Source organism: Petaurus breviceps, unplaced genomic scaffold (assembly GCF_028583685.1).
Source record: "Petaurus breviceps papuanus isolate PSGF00001 unplaced genomic scaffold, PetGlider_PUasm1.0 129, whole genome shotgun sequence".
In the NCBI taxonomy this organism is placed as follows: domain Eukaryota; kingdom Metazoa; phylum Chordata; class Mammalia; order Diprotodontia; family Petauridae; genus Petaurus; species Petaurus breviceps.
In genome coordinates this window covers 2,194,369-2,215,647 of record NW_027185665.1, presented here as the reverse complement: position 1 = coordinate 2,215,647, position 21,279 = coordinate 2,194,369, and the positions used below count along the sequence as shown (strand labels likewise).

At 33.3% G+C, this 21,279-nt stretch overlaps 2 protein-coding genes across 7 annotated transcripts in view; one reads left to right on the top strand and one right to left on the bottom strand.

The window, feature by feature from the left end:
- LOC138172773 (activated RNA polymerase II transcriptional coactivator p15) overlaps positions 1-21,279 on the top strand; it is a 216,636-nt gene that overhangs the window by 5,894 nt on the left and 189,463 nt on the right. The gene's annotated exons all lie outside the window — the stretch shown is intronic.
- The window catches only part of LOC138172744 (zinc finger RNA-binding protein), a 76,116-nt gene continuing 54,882 nt past the window's right edge, over positions 46-21,279 (bottom strand). For 5 of the 6 annotated variants that reach the window (XM_069102569.1, XM_069102578.1, XM_069102590.1 and 2 more), the window contains 6 exons: positions 19,791-19,932; positions 14,818-14,915; positions 13,865-13,960; positions 6,160-6,271; positions 5,943-6,040; positions 46-3,262 (listed from right to left, as the gene is read on the bottom strand). In XM_069102569.1, coding sequence (XP_068958670.1) covers positions 3,083-3,262; positions 5,943-6,040; positions 6,160-6,271; positions 13,865-13,960; positions 14,818-14,915; positions 19,791-19,932 — 726 coding nt within the window. In that variant the 3' untranslated portion in view covers positions 46-3,082. Of the gene's footprint in view, positions 3,263-5,942; positions 6,041-6,159; positions 6,272-13,864; positions 13,961-14,817; positions 14,916-19,790; positions 19,933-21,279 lie in introns of those variants that run through there. The other variant, XM_069102599.1, reaches the window with a different exon arrangement.

The window sequence follows — 21,279 nt, the reverse complement described above, 5'->3', positions numbered from 1 at the left end:
CATGGATCCATCAACTAGCTCACAAAACAAAATTATGGTTGAGACTTTTTCAGATTATGAATAGGAGTTTATTATAGTCACTAAAGTTTTCATTTAAAATCCTATACATTGAACTTCAAAAAAAAAATGCACAGCACTAGAAAATTTGGTATGGTAGAAACCTGGTGACTCAACATGAGGGATTTTTTGTTGCTCTAATTCCTTCAGAAAATGTTCCAACAATTTAGCATGTTGCTGTGGGCATGCTTTGAAAACAAAGGAAAAAATTATCTTCAAGTGCTGTTCCTATTATTTCACTCCTGGCCAATTAATTTTCTTCTAGCCAGAATAAAATGACCAACATTTCAGAGTTGAAATGATGACTTCATTTATTTAAATACAAAAGTCAAGTAATACTCCCTCATTGATATTTTCAAAACATCATTAACTTGATTATTCAGAGTAATGGAGATGAATCAAGTAGTACAAATATCAAAAGATCATTTTGTTTTGATTTGCATCACAGAATTTGGGAGTGGGAATGATATTCTCCTTCATAAATATTTATTTCCTTAGAGCTATTAAAATTAATGTACACAACCTGGACACACAGTAACAATGGGGGATGGAGGGCAAAAGCATATTGAAATTGTAAGGGAAAAGCTAGATTAGGATTCAAGCAGATATATGAGAAGTGACTACATACTAATAAACATTTCATTTGTCAAACATGTTAAAAATAGCTAAATCTGAGAGTACTTAAGTACAATGTCCTATCTTCTTTTGATTCAAAATTTCACATTGTGATCTTTTAAGTATTATTTAATTATTTTTTAAAAATCCACAAATGCAACAACTTCTTTTCTTTTAAATAAGTATGCTAATATGGTACTATCTGCCATATATAGAGTTTTTTAAAAAGTAGACATCTATGAAGCCACACATGCAGCAACTGATTGTCGGCCATCACATTTTGTATTTTCACAAAACTGTGGCTAGTTAATCCTTATGTGCTAACCATAATTATTTGAGCTGGTCAAAGATATAAGAATCTAAACGATTATTCACACATAAGAACATTAAAATTTAAAAAAAAAAGGTCATAAAGGAATAAAATAGAGGATCTACATAAATAGGACCTTTGGCCTTGATATTCCACTTACAACTAGAGGTTAACTTGAATTAAGTGCAAAATTTCCAGAAGTGAACTGAAACTAATTTTGAACGTGTCTGCACCCTTAAGAGATGTAGGAATGGCAAAACAAAAGTTTAGCTATAGAATTTTAGAGCTGGAAATGAGCAGCTAAGTTGAAAGGAATTGAATCAAACTTTCTCAATGAGAAAACTGAGGCAGACAGGTGAAGAAGTATCCATTAGTCATTCAGCTAATTTGTGGAAAAGTCTAGATGAGAACTTGGGTCTCAATTTCTTATCTAGTACTCCCCCTCCCTCCCCATTATACTGTTCTGCCTCTCAAAATATTTCGGGCAGCCTCAAATCTAAAAATCAAATAATGAAATCAAAACAAAATCAGGCCTGATTAATAAAAAAAAACTTTCAGAAATTTCCAGTATTAATAACTAATTTAAAAAAATGTTCCAGGAATGCTATGAGCTAGAAATAGAATGCTGAGTGAACGTCAATTCTTGAGTTTTAATGTAGCCTGACCTGGATATATAGAGCAAACAGAACTACTAAAATGTCAGTTCTAACATATAATGAATTTAACTCATTAAATAAATTTAAGTTTTTATTTGCGTATTTTACTGTAGTGCTGTGACAACAAAATGACACCTGTGTACCAGCGCATACATCAACAATCCGATGTCACTTTCATTACACCACTGCTAAAATGTTTAGCTTTTTGAAGGTGACATAAGCATATAAGATGGCCATATCAAATAATTTTCTGGGTTTTTCTTTGATAAAAATCTTCATATTTTTTGTCCAATAAATAGTTTTATCAACCTTACTTTAACAGCCTGCAAATTATTGGGGCATGAGGGAGAAAAATCACTGAACTGTGTTTTAGTGAAATAGCTGCTAGAAGAACCTCACAGGCACCAATAAGAGAAAATTCCATCATAATTAAGGGCTAATTATTGGTGTTAGTTCACACTGATAAAGTTCTTATGAAAATATTGGTTAGCCCACTTAAATGTGAAAATGCCCTTTCAACATGCACAGAAGAAAATATTCAGAAAGTTATTTTTTGGCCTTGCTATGTCAAAAGTCAATTGTACAAAGATCTACGCAACAAACCTAAAATGATAGTTTTTAAAGTCTATTAAAAACAAAAATGTCATGCACTTTTATTATCAATTATGCAGATGCTTTAAAACTGTTGCAAGACCATACGGTATATATTAGCTTTTATACTGCTAATGCACAACTAACAGCAAACTTGATTAGAATAACAGAAATCTGTCTTAATTACACCTTTATATCACACTAAATAAAGAGACAAATGCCACAAGATCTGCAGAAATATTCATTTCTGAGCACTCAAATGGCAGGGTAACTTTTTGTGTTGTAAATCCTTCACATATAGAACAAAAGAAACAAAAAATCCTGCAGTCTCACTTTACAAAAAAAAGTTCTGCTGTAAAATATTAAGGGGAGAGGGGAGGGGCATATTACCTATAACACAAAGTAACTTACAAATAGTGTCAAAGAGCAAACAAAACCTCTAAATAAAAATATCAAAATACATGTAGCAACAGAATGCTGCATTAAATACAGTTAAGATTTAAGAAGACAATGCATTAGTTAATAAAAGACACAGATATGGGGGGAATCTAACATGTAGCTAGTAAAGTAAGAGTAAAATAATGGCAAACATCTGAACTAAAATTATATTTTGCCAGCCCTCCCCCCTAATTTGAGTACAAATATTTTTGGTGTCTTTCCATTCATAAAATACCTAACACTGTACATTCGTTAAAAGTTTTTAAATTCACAGAAACACCTGGTTCTTTCCACAAAATTAACCCTCAACTTTTTTTTTAAGCATTTCGAAGTAGACATTATTATGAATGAAAAACAGCCAACAATTGGGCACACCTTTTTTTTTTTTTTAACACTGAAGATTTACAAAAACTTTTTAAAAGTTATCATAATCTTTTTTGTCCTTTTTTCCTTCAGCTTCAAATCCATCGACTCCATCACTGTCCCTTCTTCGTTTTCTGTTGTTGTGGATATTGAAGCGTTGGTTCATTTGAGGCAAAGGATCCATACCTAGAACTTTGTGTATCTGACGGAATGCAAGGAGTCTCAGAGCAAACTGTTAAGAGAAAGAAGTACATTGTGAAGTCCAATTTTACTAGTTCTAAAAGAAAAAAAAACAAAAAACCCCAAACATTATTACTAAAAATCCCAAGCCCCCAAAGTACCAGTACTTTTGTGTAACAAACAAGATTCATCTCCTCCAAAAACCTCCAAGTTTCAAAGGCTAGCCTATCTATATATTTAAGAGAAAATGTCCAAATAATTTACTCAATCAGGTTTGAGAAAACAATATTCTTCACTTACAGGGATGAATCTAATCCAAATATTAACTTTACATGTATGAATAAAAAATTTCCCATTGTCATTAAAAAACAAACAAAACCCATCAAACCCACAACCTATGCCTCCACGATTCCATTAATAAATAGCTTATGTATATAACCAATACTCTATATCACTGTTTGCCTAGTTTAAACTGTCAAATTCATTCTAGACATGTTTCAGAAGATTTTGTTGAATCTTAGTACTATAGGGAGACTGTGAAAAGAGAATCTTATTTTTATGATGTAGAACAACTAAAACATCCTTGGAGATTCAATAGCCTTCCACTTCAATATGTGACAACCTTCACCCTGAATAAATCCATTTATCTAATAATATTTTTCCTGCCATAGTTTAAGATATTTTTGCTTGTTTTATCTTCAAAGAGATGTAAAACAGTTATCAACTGTGTAAGAATTTGCTGTTATATCTTAGCTTAGCTTCTTTTTACCAGGCTAGATAAAATAATTTCCTTTAATATCATTTCATAATTATGATTTTACAGTTTTAATTTTTGTGACACTCTTCTTGTAACTCCCTCTTTAGATGAGGAACCTAAAACTTGAACAAAAATTCTAACCAAGACTGAATGCAGGTTCATCTCCTCCTCCTATATGCTATAACAGTGGTCTATTCAAATAGAAAGGGGCAGGGGGAAGGGAGAGTGAGAAGGAAGAATAAACCATACATAAGTATCCCTGCAGATACTGATATTTCTGCTTCATATTAACTTAGAAAATCACACATTAATGTCATCTATATTTTATTATATTTCCATTTATTTAAAAAATATTTCCCAATAACATTTTAATATGGTTTGTGGTGCATGTTTGACACCTTTGTACTACACTCTGATTTAAGCAGAGCAGTCCAGCTAAACCAGACTAGGAAATTAGATCTAGTATTTAAACCTGAAATACTGAATAGGTTTATTGATATGTGAATTTATACCCAAATCAGATGAGCTAAAAGCCTAATTTTGAGGGTAACATCTATTGTACAGACACCATATGAAGTCCCCTATGAGGTACAAAGGGTATAATTCTTATCCTTATGTGTGCATAAAAAATAGTTTTATGTCTTATGGATAGTGTAGTGGGAAAAAATTTGTTCTAAACAGTCAGCAATAAGCAAAATATGAAGCTTAAGCTCTTTATTATTACATATTACCTAAAGTTAAGCAACCTAAGCTTATATACCTAGGGTCACACAGAACCAGGAAGGACCATAAAAGATCATTTAATACAACTCTTTCATTTTACTAGGCATTTCATAGATCTACCCTTCTGCATTTAGTTGATCTGGATCTCTAATCTGTAACAAGAACTAAAAAATTCTCAACAAGGATTAAGGAGTTATTTTTGCAGCAAGCCAATTTGAGCCATATCAGTGTAATAAAGCAGAATTTGCTAGCTATTATTCATAAATACCTAAAATTTGTACAATGTTCAAACCTTTGCTCTAAGGCATTCAAATATCTTGTCTGATGGGGAATTATGATGCCTCTGTTGGCTTTCTAGAAGACATAAATATGAGTAAATCTATTACTCTCCTTCCCCCCATCTGTATTAGAATTTAGCTCTTTGGCATCTCTCAGTGGACACATTTCCAGGTTTCCTAATCTGAAAAGACTTGACATCAAATCCTTAATATGCAACTAACTCTTGACTGAATGAATATGTGGATGACTCATGGCAAATTTCAATGTTGGTGTGCTTTTCCCTTCCACTTAACACACTCTGGAGGTTATCTTCTGTTAAAAGTAATTGGTTCAGAGAAAGGTAATCAGGTTAGTTTATGCTAAATATAATAAAGAAGGTAAAACTTGTATGGCTATCAATGGGCTTTGGAATCTACACATCCCTTTCTCTCTTCCATTGGTGTAGATGGTAGAGAAATGACTGGATAACTATCATATTAATGAATATAAATCTCGTATTAGAAAAAGATAAATGCTCCCTCTATTGGATCTAGTCTAAAAGCTCCAAGTTCAGACTAAATTAACTTAGAATGCTGAAATTCACTATAAAGTGATTTCAAATAAGTCCATTTGAAGACAGATCTATATTGTATTCCAGTCGAGTATAACATCCAGATGGATCAATAATATCTAAAATGATCTCACCTACGACCATGCAAAGGCAGAAATCCCAAGGACAATCTAACAGTGCAGTAGCATGGTATAGTAGAACTAGATTCAAATGCCAGCTCAGATATTTATCAGCTGTGTGACCCTCAGCAAGTGATTTTGCTTCTCTGGGGTTGTTTTCTCATCTGTAAATTGAGGGAGCTGGAATCAATGATCTCTGTAAGACCTATTTGAGCTCTATGACTTATGATCCTAACAGGTTTAACCCTGGCCCCTTATAGCTAGCTGGTTGTAAAACTTTTCTTATAAGAGATATTAACATTACCTGAGCACTAGAAGTAATATCTTCCCGTTGTTGGTCTGTCATTGTAGCCAGTGTATCAAATGGGTCCTTTTCACAGGGATCTAGAAGTCCAGGACCACCTGTAGCACATCACCATTAAATAGGAAAATGTGAAAAAATACTTATTATCCTTTAAAAATTACTCAGTCCTATGCAGCTATCAGATTAAAAAAAAAATCAACAATGAAGTGTAACTTGCCTTTAAGAATAATTCCTGAAGAAATGCACTCAAAAACTCTTCTCAATGCATCCCCAGGACTCTGAGGTCCAGAAGCACTACTGATTGCTTTCTCTACTAGTAACTCCATAGCCTAAAAAAAAATTTTAATGTTTTAATAGTTGACCAAAAAAAAAAAAATCTGCATTCCTGTCTACTGGTGCTAATAAGAATGCATAAAAATAAAAAAAATGCATAAAATTTTTCAAATTTTAAAGGCTCAAATTATTTCATTTTAATGGCTTTTGAGGGACTCAAGCACCTTTTTTGATATTATAATATCTGTAATATTACAATAAAATACAATTTGATATTCTGGTCATTTAAATATGATTAGGGGATTTCCTCCCCTATTATTTATAAACAACAAAACTGTAATTTTCATCTGAGCCCCTGCTAGATTTATAACCTTACTCTCCTTGTGGCAACTGTAAACTTGAAAAATCTTGAAAATTATCTTTTATGCCTCAATTTTTAATAAATCACTTTTCCAAAGAATAAGTGGCCAGTACTACCAAAGGAGGACAGCTAGGTGACTCAGCAGATGGAAGACTCTGGAGTAAGGAAGGACTCAAGTTCCTGAGTTCAAATCTGGCCTAATACACTTATTAGCTGTGTGACCCTGGGTAAGTCACTTAATCCCATTTGCCTCAGTTCCTCATCTGCAAAATGAGCTGGAGAAGGAAAGGCAAACAACTCCAGTATCCTTGCCAAGAAAACCCCAAATGGGGTCACAGAGTCAGACACAACTGATATGACTAAACAACAAGCTACTAAATAAATAACTGACCACAATAATTTGTTTGTATTTTACATTCATTTAAAAGCTTCACTAAATAATATAGACAATAAAAAGCCTTAATTATAATGAAAATTGTAAATGATACTAGGTCTGAAGAGATCAGTAGTGACAAGTCACTTAGAAAACTATGTACAAATAAAGATAATCAACTCTGAAAGACTTAGTAACTCTGATCAATACAGTTACAAAGGATTTGTGATAAAGCATGCAATTCACCTCCAGATACAAGAACTGATGGAATCAGAATGCAGAATGAAGTAATTTTCTTCTATTCCTTTTTTTTCTCTGTAAGTATGGCTACTGTAGAAATTTGTTTTACAAATCTATACATATTTGTAATGGATTTTATTTTTCTTGCTTTCTCATTAGGAAGGGCAATGAGAGGGGGGAGGGAGAATTTAGATTAAAAAAGAAAAACTGAATTAAAAAGAATATGTGTACATTGGGGTGGCTAGGTGGCGCAGTGAGTAAAGTGCCTGCCCCAGAGGCAGAGGACCTGGTTCCAGCCTCAGACACTTAACACCCACACACACACAAAAACTAGCCGTGTAACCTTGGGCAAGTTACTTAACCCCAATTGTCCTCCAAAAGGCCAAAAAATAAAAAAAGCCAACCAGACAAAAAAAGAATATGTACAAGAGTTAAATGAAATACATAATAGCAAAGCAAAAACTGGGGAATGTCTGGGTAGATTATGGTAATTTTAATATTATATTGCCATTTTAAGTGACAATTTTCATAAATACACAGAAATAGGGAACAGCTTCAGATCTGGAAAGGTCCTTCTAATGCCTAACATTGTTCCTTCATTTTATAGATGAAGAAACTGATACAAAGAGGTTGCCTCTCCCAGTTATGAAGAACTAAAGCACAAATTTAATAACAAAAACCCAGGTCCTTGACCTCCAAATCTAATGCTGTTTGCACTGCATCACACTTTCTGAAATAATAATATAAAGTGTTCAATTCAGTAAGTCTACTATTAAATATCTAATATGTGCTAGGTACTGAGTTAGGCACTGAAAACACAAAGTCAAAAACTAAATACTGCCTGCCCTTGGGGAGCTTACATTCTACTGAAGTAAAACTGTAAAAAGTAAAATGCAAAGAATATATTGTAAATCACAATTATGTAAAAGTACGTTTGTACAGAAAACAATAATAGGTGAAAGTCAGGGTTTTAAAATCATATGCTTATTTTTATTATCAAGGTGACTAAAAAAAAACAACTAGAGTTACAAATTATATACAGGTCAAACTAATCTAAGCCTAATTTTACATATTGTGAAATCTGCAAGCATTCTAATCTTCATAACATAAAGTGTTAAGTTTGAGGAGTGATTGGAACCTGAGATTCCCTAGCTTTCAGATTAGTGCTAGCTCTGTAATCATGCATCTTAAATCATTTAGCACCAGTGAACATTAAACATGATGCCACCTCACTTATCCTGGGGTTCATTTACCTAGCAACTTCAACTGCCTGCAACATGGCCAAGAACCAGGAAAAGTCAATGCTGGATATACTGGGAGCAATTTCTATCCCAAGCCCCAATTTGGTACCTATTAACTCTTATTTTAGACCCAATTATGTTTCTCCTATAAACACAGGACCTGCGAACTACATATGTGGAATGCTGACCCATGTTAGAAACAGTTGTTTTGTTAGCTGATTTTGTATAACTGGTTTCTTTGTTACAAGGAAGGATCCCATTTGGCAGAAGAACATTAATTTAAAGTGATATTAAGAAAGAAAAAACCTTAAAGCATCAACATAAAAGTACCATACAACTGCCATGGTGATTCACCTGTAGATTTGACCATGTCAATCCTATCCCCTGCCTCCTCCTCCGGCTGGCATTTAAAGCTCTTCATAAACTAGCCTCTTCCTACCTCTCCAGTCTTCTTGCACTCCAAGGTCTAACTAGCTGTTTCCTTGAAAACAATACCCTAGCTCCACATCCTGCCTTTACCCTCGACCTCGGAGTGCTGATCCCTCACTTTGTTTCCTTAGCTTCCTTCAAGACTGTTAAAATTTCACCTTCTGCTGGAGTTCTTCTTCTGGCCCTCTCCTCCTCCAAGTTATGAGTGCTTTTCCCTCTGACATTACTTTCCACATACATATGTCTTGCATGTATCTAGTTATTTACATGTTTCCTCTATGAGAATGTAAACATTTGAGAGCTGGGACAGTTTTTGCCCCTTTTTTAAAAAATTTCCAGAACTTAGAGCAATGCCTGAAATAAAAAGTGCTTAATAAATGCTTGCTGATTGACTGATGTTCAGAACAATGACTAAGACATCAAATAAAGGCTCAATTACTGTTCTGTATGCTCTGTTTAACGAGGTCAAAGTATCTAATGATACATCTTTAAAAGATTCCCATCAAAAATGGTCAAGCAAATATTTTGTTACAAGTTAAATTTTAGAAATCTGGAAAATTTCCTTAAACAGTCTCATTCTCCTATAAGGCTTAAAAATAAGGCATTCCTATACAATGTTATACATAGCACTTATTAGAAAGGACAAGGTGGGAGTAATAAGAGTTCTGAGTAGGCATATCGCAAAGTTTACTTATAAATAACATCAGTGTTAATGATTTCATGCTTAGAAAGCTCCAGTTAGTGATATAAATAATATTTAAGACAGAAAAATTTGCATATATACTGAATAGAAAAATATTAATAAACTGCATTCAGTATTAATTTCTGGGGAGTAGATATACTTTGAGGAGTTTGATAATTTTATAAAAATGGTCTAGCAAAGTGTGAAAAGGATGATTATTTGGGGTAGTAGAAGGAGCATGCACACAGTAATGAAAAATTTAAATTCATTTAACATTTGAAGTAACCCCTAGACCCCATATTAAACACATTCCACCAACATCAGAACCCAATCTGGGAATTATTGTGTTAAAGCCCCATGAAAAATCAAATCTGTTCAGTGCTAAATACTGAGGATTCTGGGTCTTCTATTTAGATAAAATAGATGAGGACAAAAGGAGGCAAAGGGAAATCACAAACTTGTAAGACACGATAAAGGGCATAAATGTATATATAATACTTATTAAAAGCAACTGTCTAGATTCACAAGTCACTGGTTTATGAAACGACACTGTAAAGCCTATATAATAAATTATAACTTTCAAAAATGTCTTTTTTGAGTACAGTCTCTAGAAGGATTTAGTATAATTCAATAACAATTTACTACAGAAGAACACATAATGGCTTGGAGATTCTGAAATATAATTAACTTGGCATAAGTGGAACATGAAAGATTATAATAAGCAATGAAATTAAACTTAAGGAATTGCTAATTCAGGATAGGTGAAACTTTTGGGTAGAAAATCATTAAAGTTCTATGATTATGACATTTATAAACAGCAACAGGGAAGGTCTTCCCATCCTCGTACTCCCTGACTTCATCTAAAACAATTAAATGTTTCATTTACTTATTGATTGATTGATTGCCTTCTGGAGGTGGGAAGGCTGGGCTACTGGGGGTAAAGTGACTTGCCCAAGGTCACACAGCTATTGTTAAGTGTCTGAGGCCACATTTTGAACTCAGTTCCTCCTGACTCCAGGGCCTATTCATCGTGCCACCTAGCTGCCCCCTAAACGTTTTATTAATAACTAGATGAACATCAATATGTTAAACTTGATTAGGAATTATTTACATTTTAATTAATTTTCTTACACAAAGTAACAAAACAATTTTTCAGTTAATTCTTATTAAGTCATGATCAAAATTCTCAGTCCATTTATTCTCATTCAATTGTTCTTATTCTCTATGTGGTTGTAATCAGAGTGTACTTTGATTTTCTACTTTGCTTTATTTTGTAAAAGTACCTCCAGATTTCACTCTATTCCTATACTTGGTTTTAATTGCATTATGGTATTGCATTATATTAATGTAACACAATTTATCCAACCATTACTGGACATTTAGCCTGTTTCCAGGTTATTTTCTTTTACAATTACATATAAAACCAAGGGACTTTTTTGGTTTTGTTTTTAACAATAATTTCAAGTTATATTCCCAAGAACACAATTATTGGATCAACAGATATGAGTAAAATTGTTCTCAAGTCTGCAACTGAAAGCATCAGTGAATAAGTATACCTTTTCCTCTACAACCTTGTCAGCATTGTTTGATGCTCTTATTTTTGCCAATCTTGATGGCTGTGCTGAGATGGAAGAAGGTGATTTCAAAGTGATTTGTACTTTTATTTCTGATTACTATTGAGACTGAACAACATTTTCCCCCAGTACTTTATAACAATTTTTGTTTCCTCTTCTGAAAACTGTATGTTCATATTGATTGCTTGACTTTATTTGGTGACTTACATTTACTTGCATTAATTGGCAAAGGGGAAAAATAGATAAACTCAAATTAGTTAACCTACCTGTACTCAATGTCAAGTGTCTGGTCTAATAAGAAGTATACTAAGAGGATTTAATCCCCAAAGTAACAAAACTAGTTTTCAGTGTATTTCACATATCCATAAATAACCCTTTCTTTATTTTCACAGATAACTGTAAATTGACTAAATTTGACTGTAAAAAAACTATTAAGAAGATTTACAAAAGTGTGTGCTAAATTGAATAAATTGCTTTTCCTTGAAGAGTTAATGCTTATACAAATATTTTAATAATGAGATCTGCAAATAAATTTTTTTTTACAATGTCAACTAAAAGGGTTCATGATGGGGAATATTAATATGTTTCAGATTATAGGCTTTATTTAACTAATAGTGTCTTACTTATATGGCCATAAAAATTATTTGAAAAAATACATTCATAATCCTTTCTATTTTCCAGTTAATCTAGATCAAGGATTCTTATTCAAAGGGTCTGTGGATAGATTTCAGGGAGTCTTTAAGTTAGATGGGGGGAAAAAATCCCTATCTTTATTTTCACCACCCTTGAAATGAAATTTAGCATTTCCTTCAATAAATGAAAAACTACAGTAATATTAGCAGTAACTTTGTCACTAACAGAAACATTTTATTTTACATAAAATTATTTAAAATTGTTACAGCTGCTACAAATATCTCAAAATACAAATTATACAAAATCATTATAATAATTAAGACCTACCATTAGACTGTCTTCCTGACTACAGATTATATTTCAATATTATTGATTTCCTTTGTTAAACCCATTCGTTTTACTTTATGCATTTAAAAATATTCTGAGAAGGGGTCTATAGGCTTCACCAACCAGAGCGTCAAAGGGGTCCTTGACACTAAAAGGAACCCTTCATCTATGACATCTTACTGGTAACGTATTCAGGTCAAAAGACATTATTTGATTATCTACTACTTGTAAGGTACCAGAGTAGGCAGCAAATTGTACCTGTTGTGCTTACGCAGTACAATTTGATAACAGGTAACTATTCCCGATGCATTCCAAAGAGCTGTGCTCCACTGGAACTCTGCTGTTTAGTTTTTTTTTTCCCCAATAACATGCATCAAAATATAGATGGCAGCTTATCAAATCTGTCAAAAATACAAAGCTGACAGGGCTAATAGCTAAGTAATACAGAATTAGGATAAAAAAGATCAGGACATGCTAAAATATTGGACTGAATCTAAGTAGACAATTTAATCAGGATAAATAGTTAAAGTCTTATACTTTTGAATCCAACTCAAAGTATAAGGTGAAGGAGGCACAGCCTAACAGAAGTGCAATGAAAAAGGATATGGGCATGTCAGAGGATTAGAGGATGAAGAGGTGAATGATGTCTAATACTGATGTAATTTTAGACTGCCATCAAAGAAGCAGAGTGTTTAGGTCTGGAGGCCTCTTATTCTCTGCCTTGATCAGACTATCTGACTCTGCTCAGTTCCAAGGAGCCACTTGTTTTAGAAGGCTATTGATACGGTAGATAAAGGGCTAGCCTAAACTTCATGCCTGATGAGGATCAGTTAGAGGAACTGAGGATATTTAACCTAAGACAAGACTTCCAGAAGGACATGATATTCACCATCACCATACTTGAAGGGTAGTCACACAGAAGAGGAACTGGGCCAAGATTGGGTCAGTTCTGTCTTACTCCAGAGAACAGAACTAGCAACAATAAACCGGAGTTACAAAGAAGCTTAAGGAAAAACTTCCACAGAACGAGTTGCCCAGGGAGATTAGTGCCCCCCCCAAATTAGAAGTTTTTGAACAAATGTCTGAAGACAACTTGTCAATGTTGTAGAAAGGATTCTTATTCAGGTGTAGGCTGAAAGTGATGGCCTCCAAGGTCTTTCCAATTCTTAGATTCTGTATATTGTAGCAAAATATTTTTTCCTTTTTTTAAAAAAAAATAGGATTGTATAAAATTAATTTTGACTTTGTTTCATTCTCAAAGCAAAATTATATATGCAATAATTCTACTTCATCATTATTGACAGAGTAACCAGTATAAAATAAAGAGCCGGAGGTACTTTGTCTTTATTTACTATATTACCTGAGGTAATATAGGAAGCTATTTGGAATCAGTAAAATTAAATGCCTATGAAGCAGGTATTGTTACTGAAGTACCATTCAAAATTAGTCACTGGAATCCTAACACTATGCATACCCAAGATAAAGTTTATAATAACCATATCAAATATCTTCTTCAGAAATAATACAGAAAATATGAAAAATCAGATAGTTTAGTTAGCATTATATATTATTATATTTAGGTGGCAAAGTATTTTGGAAGAAATACATATTTTTTTTGGTTTTGTTTTTTTTTAACAAAAAAGTCTAAGTTCCTGCTGTTTTTCATAGGGGAAAAAAAGTATGCTACATTTAGGATATGAAATAAAAATGAAAATAAAGTTTCAGGTTCAAAAATGAATTAACATCACCACCACATTTTTTCACAGCACACAAGTTATAAACAACTCACCCAGCTTGGGAAATCAGACCAAGTTGGAACTCGTTGACAGAGATCACGAAGAATACGTATGATAATCACACAGGACTGCAGACCGTTAGCTCTAGCCTTGAGAGCAATACAAAAATCAAATTAATTAATTCTAGAAACTACTAAAAATAGCCCTTGATGAAAAAAGCTAAAACACCACTGTTCAATGGAAGCTCAGCTATAATGACAGAAACAAATCACTCCAAAATTTCATTCCATGAGCTGCCATTTACAGCAGTATTTTATGCCAAGGTTAGTACTTTAAGCTGTATGTACTTTAAGTCAGAGTGCACAGATTATACAAGAATAATATTTCTTGATCCCCTGTGAACTTTGACCTATGTTCATTTATAACAGTAAATTAAAAATCTGCCTATATTAGAAATAAAGGGAATAAAGTAAAGAGCTAAAAAGTTTTGTCTAGGGACTGAAAGGTTGAGGGAATCTGTTTGGTTTCTTTACTGTGCCTTTGCAAGACTGCAAAGTCACTAAACCAAACAGCTGCTTCCTCACCTTTCACTCCCTACACTTATAAACTTAGAAAAACAGGAAAAAAAAATCTTAAAACTAAACACAAAGCTTTAAACACATATTCCATTATTTAAAGCAAAGGTACTCTGCAGCCTTATGGAATATAATATAAATACACAGCATATGGTGATCCAGAGCGAGTCAAGCTTTCAACATCGCCTTCTCAATGACCACACACACACGAAAAAAAAACCAAACACCCCAAAATGTAAGTTTCTTGTCAAATCAGCAATAGCTGCATAAAGCAGATCTGTACTGAACTATGTTAACATTTTTTTCTGTTCATTTAATTTAAAGTAGCATCGCCATGGGCAATCTTTGAGTGTTTATATACAGTTAAACATACTGTAACTGAACTACTCTCTCATAAGGCTACAAGAAAAAAGTAAAATGATGTTCCGAACCTGGAACCACTTAGCGTGGCGTAGAGCAGCCAGAGCGTCAAGGCATTTTTGCCTGTCCAAGACGTCCGGTGGGTCTTTCACCATACCCGAGGTTACATCTAAAATGGATTGAATTGGCAAAATGCAGTGAGGAATGGGTGTTTGACCAGGTGAGCAAGACACTTCCTTAAAGTAGCTTCAATGTCACACATGCCATTTGAGATTTTACTAGCATTTTGAAACCAACGATTAATATTTAGCAAAATTCTTTTAAATTCACAGATTGTTAACCCAATATGAAGTTGAGAGTAAAATGAAGTTTAACTCTCAGTCACTTTATTATTTCACTGCAATGACTGTAACAGTGTAATTAGATTTCAAATAAATGTTCTAGGAAAATAAATTCCCTCCAAAATTATATGTTAAAGGAAGGATGGTTGGACACAGTGCACCAGCACAAAGAACACAAGACAGAGGGAACACAAAAATCCACTTCAATAAAGTAGAATTTACAACAAACTTATGGAATTTGCTCATCATCTTAAATAGTCACAGACTATTTTGGACCTAATTTCAGAAATGAAATCATTGGGAACAAAGTTGAAAGATTTTAGAATTTGTGGAAAAGGAAGATTTTAAATAATGAAAAACAGTAAATTCTAAAAAGGTTTAAGAAATACTCTTCCTTGAAAGTCTGACTTACTGCAAAGGGAATGTGAAATACCCTTTAAAATATCTGAGAGTTCTCATGAGAACATCATGGTATAGTTGGAGAGAGAGGATGGATATAAAGCAGAAAAGGGGAAATAGGTACTACTGTGATAAAGGCAGAATAAAAGGTAGATACAATAAACATAGTGCTTTACTGAGAAAAAGTGTATTTTGTATACCTCAATTTAAAAAGTAATTTCTAGGTTACTATGTCATAAATATTTGTTATACTAGAGGGAGTACACAAATGTGTTTGGGAAAAAAATTAGCAATAAATAGCACCTAAAAATCAGGGCTAATAAAGTTAATTCAAATAATTAAAAAGTTAATTTTTAAAAAATGTTATAGCAGCCAGTTCAATATTCAATCCAATAGTTAATTACCTTATTTCTCAATGCAAGAATGTATGTGTCTACAAATATCAACACTTGGTAATGAAATAAATCTTAACTGGTTAACTCATTAGTGTTCATCAAGCTAAGTAGAAAGAGACCTTAGACATCAAAGCTCAACCTCCTCATTTTACAGCTGATAAAACCGGCCAAAAAAGATTAGTTACTTGTCCAAAGCCACATATGTAAGTGGTAGGGCTAGGATTAGACCAGAGGTCCTATATTTCTAAGTTCTATAATTTTGCCCTATACAATGCTGCCTCCCTAAGTCTTATTATAAAATTGCAGAGCCAACAAACTTAAAAGATACATTGTAGCCTAATAGGGGTTGCTTGTTGAATTCAGTATAAAGACAGGTTATATCTGGAAAGGTTTTACATTACTGAGGTTTTTCACAAACAAGTAAAGGGCAAGACACTGTGATGGGATAAGAAAAAAAAATGAAAGATTATATTTTGTAAAAGTATTGTTTACAACTGGAAAATTTACCACGATTTTCATGATTATAAGCCCTCAGAAACATTTAAAGATACTGGGCATATTTTAAGTGTCAATAAGAGACTACATTTTATCACTTCTATTATGAAATCTGGGATATCTTTGATTCTTACAACCCAGATTAAGGTAAATGAAACGAAAATAAATTTTCAGAATCTATTGAAGTAAAATCTATTGAGAGCCCAGGAATAGAAAATGTGTGCTAAGTTTTATTGGAAAGCACAGCTGGGAAAGCAGTAAAAAGCAGAAAAGAAGGAGGGGCATATGTGCCAAAAGCCTTTAAGGTCCCTTATTTACTTCTTTGGTTACAACTAGAGTGCAAATAGGTGATACTGTGCAATCTTTTAAAAAAAATAAACAAAAACAAAAACTCAGAATTGAAAGTAGATTATAATTCCTATTAATTTAAAATTTTACAGTAGTAATTTATTCCAAATTTATATGAACCCCCCCACCTCCACCCCAATCCACAAGCAGAAAATCTTGATTTTACATTGTGGTTCAGAAGTATCCCATATATCATTGATGGACAGCATAAATAAGCTTGAAATTTTTAGCTAATACTCTTAAGTCCAAAGATGCCAAGACACCTATTGCAATTTCAAAATAAATTAGAGCTATATCTTAGGGAATTTGAAATAAAATTTAATGTGTGGATTTTTGTACCCATTTTACATTTCAAATGGATTAACCCCTTAATAAAGGTCACTGTGCTAAAATTATATTTGTTGCTTAACACCCTGTTAACATACAACAGAGACTAGGTTAATTTACAAAAACAAAAGGCAAATTCTTACCCTATGTGAATATATTCTAAATATATATGTATAAGGGGTTAATCGTCAGTTAGAAGACATGCTGTGTCCACACTATGTACTAATTAAAAGTTAACAGGTATATGAATTTCAGTAAACACGGTTATATAATCCAGTCAACCATTTTAAAGCTAGTGTGAACACCGCTTAATTCTATGAAAGATAGAGACCAGGACAAAAAAAAAAATAACAAAAACATAACAAAAACAAAAAACACACAAAAGGACAGTAAAATGCTAGAACTATGCATCCAAAACCCCTCCTTATTCAATATGGCAGGTGTGACACTGAGCTTTTGAAAACCTTGGTCAAAAATCCTTCCGATGTCTTGGCAGCAACCCCTGACAGGAATCAATTCCCTCTGCTAGAAGGCTTTGGACCGGGCCTGATAAGCTAAGGATGGAAAAAAAACACACACACACATACTTGACTTGCTGAAGAAAAGATTCCACAGCAAGGGTTAGAGCATTTTGAACATATCAAATTTAAAGTCAATTCTGTGAAACAATAGATAACTGTCAAACGCAAACTACTGAAGGATATGACTGCTATGCGATTAACAGTTATTTCAATAATTTAATTTGATTTTTAAAAGCCATTTTATTTTTTTTGAAGGGGGATTTAAATGGGGCCATCAGCAGGATTCCAAACTATGTGCAAAGTCTTCATTTACAAGAATTCTTCCGGCAAAGCCTTCCTTACCACCTGAACTAACTCCCCGAAGCAAGCTAAAGGCTTTAAACCATTTTAAGACATAGAGCATTGGGAGCTGCAGTAAGAGAAAAACCACACATACCGTTATTCTGCAGCAAGAAAGAAGCAATCTTCATAATAAAGCTGAAGACATGATTTACTGCACTTATTTGCAGTGAGGCAACACTGTATAAACATCTGTGACATTTTTGTATATCCATTTTTCAGCTCAGTATCTTGAAGTGAAATCTATTAATTTTTGTTTTTGCTATTTCCCTTCAGAGTAAATATTTACTTAAGCAGATAAATGAAACTCAGAACAGTAATTCTAACTCAAATGTGGGTCAGACAAAAATAGTTTTGTTTCCTTCGGAAGGGGTAAGTTATTAAAATATTTAAGTTGTTATGCCTATAGCTCATAACCTAGAGACTTTTGCTCTACTATAAAATAGCAAAGAACAAATTAAACCTGACTGGGTTATAATTTGATGTGTTCTAGGAAAAAAAATGCTTTTTCTTCCAATAAGTCTTATTTGGTTTCCTTCCCAAATCTTAAATAAAAAGTCGTATTACATATGACTTGATTTGATTGATTAAACAAAAGCTATTTTCTTGACAAAATCCATGACCAGACCAGATTTGGGTCTGCTTTAAAAAAAAAAAAAAGGAAAAAGGCAAACAAACAAACAAACAAAAAAAACAAAACAAAACCAAAAAGCAACAACAACAAAAAACCCCAGAAAAACAACCTTCACACAAAATCCATTTATCTTTAAAGATGTTAAAATGAAGTGAAATGTGTAGCACGTAAGATTCAACAGATTTCCAATGAACACATTAAAAGAAATGAAGCTTTATTCTCTGGGGCATGGAAGAATTTGGACAACAAAGCATAAAGCAGTTGTTATCACAAAGCTGTCTTCACAAATTATACTGCTATGATAAAACCCCTCATAATGTTAAGGGAAATGAAAAACTGTTGGTGCCATTTTTTTATATAAGTTCTTAACAGTCTTGCTATATATGCATGGTATTTTATATTAGTGTGTTTTTCCCCCAAGGCTACACTAACTTCAATTTCAATAAATTATTAAGATGTATAAAAAACAACAAAAAAGGAAACAAAGTAAATTTTATCTGACCCATAAAACGGTAGAACCAACATACTGCAGACACTGATCATGCTCGTTGGCTTAAAAGCTTTGGAAGCTTTGAAAGTGTTACAGAACAGTCCCTAAAGCAACACTGCTGGCACCAGGATTTCATATTCTATAAATGTATATTGATTTTAAGAGCTCTGACTTGTACTTGAACTCACTAACTATGCCATTTATTATTACAATATTTCTTGTAGAGTGTGTGGGTCAAATGCTCAAACCTATAAATGTCAGGAGGCTGTGTATTTATGAAAGCACTCCAGACCAAAGAGCAACCTCAGAAAACTGGAAATGACATTTACTTTAATATAAAAGCAAAAGCAACAGTTAGATGCGTAACAATGCCTCTTAAGAATGTATTAAACATCATTTATCCAGTTCATAAAACTCATGTCCCCTTGCTACAAATACCACTTTTCTAAAATTTCCAAACACCCGAACTTGTTCAGGTAAAAATAATTTTGAACTTTTCCAGAAAACTGAGGTTAGCACATAAAATAAAAAAAAAGGCAAAATCAAATCATACTATGAAGTTTGATCAAGAAAGAAAATACATTAGCAAATGGAGTATTTACTTTTCAGGAAATGGTCATAAACAGAAATGTCTGCTAAGTCAATTCTCCCTAATATATATGTAATGCCAGCATGTTGCCTTCTAGGGCTTAATGCCATCTTAAACAGAATAGATATAGTTATTGGAAAAGTAGTATCTTTAACAACTTTCCAACCTCCATCCCTCATGTTCTCCTCTCGAATAACTGGAGATGTCAGCGTGATAGTAACTTGCATTTTGGGTTCCACACAGGAATTCAATATTATCGCAGCTTCAGATAAAGCACATTTTATGTCATACTTCTCAGGACTTATAACCTATATGACAAAAAAAAGTATCAATTAAAAATCTTTAATATTGTCAAATAAAGGGAGAATTTTTTATTTGCTTTCTTGGTGCTTCATCTAACTGTGATCACATATTTACAGAAGTGCTTTTCAGTTTCTAATTTTCTGTAACACACACAAATTTGTAAATCTGCCATAACGTAGCATAGCCTTAACCCAGATGGATAAAAGAGAATCCTGACAGAGAAAGGTTGGCATAAAATTAACAAGGAAAATTATTTCTTTACCTTATCTCTCACCATGAATATTCTAGCTATTTCTTATATGCAGGAATGATTGCATCATGTCACAATCTGAAAAGGGCATGCTTAGAAGTTAGGAGATATTTCTCAAAATGGAGGTTTCTGTTCTACACCTGAATAATGGGTTTTGTACCACAGACTGGTAATATGATGATTGAGGGTTACCTAATTTTCATCTCTTCCTCAACACCAACAATACAAATGGGTTCTCTGACTCTATCTTGGGGGGTCTTTCTTTTGCCCTTTTCATTCTTCCAGTATTCAGTGAAAATATGATCAGAAAAAAAATAGTTATTTGCCTCCTGATAAAAGAAGAATAAGATGTAAGGGGGGTAAAAACGTAACCTCACCATGAACCAGAAACAATTCCCTTTACAGACTCTCTGAAAGCAAAAGGAATTCTTGCTAGGTCATGAGGTAATATTTGTAAAGCACTTTCCATACCTTACAGTGTTATAACAGAAGGGTCACTTGGTACTAGGGTACCATAATATAAGGACTCCTTGGAATCTGGCACAAAGTTTGAAAAGCTTTTGTTCCCAAAGTAAACTGGGGTGGCTAGGTGGCACAGTGAATAGAGCACCGGCCCTGGAGTCAGGAGGACCTGAGTTCAAATTCGGCCTCAGACACTTAACACAAAAACTAGCTGTGTGACCTTGAGCAAGTCACTTAACCCCAAATGCCCTCCAAAAAGTAAAAAAAATAAAATAAAGTGATTTTATGGTTTTTTGTTTCCTTTAAAAACACAAAAAAATATATCCTTCCTAAGTCATAGGTGTTCACATAAATTAGATAGTACTATGGAAAGAACTCCCATGAATCTAATCTATTTGGATGATCAGAGGACATAGGTTCAGATTCCAGTTCTTACTCTTAGTAGTTGTTTGACCTTGGAAAAAATCACTTATTCCTGGCCTCGTTTCCTCATCTATAAAACAAGGACATTGAACAGATGCCCCTCAGGCCCAAGGTTATGATCCTATGACCTCTCTCCAATGGCTTAATTGCTCACCTGCATGAGAACTGACATAAAGTTACTGGCTGAGACAAATTTCTTAATCCATTATTGCATGGA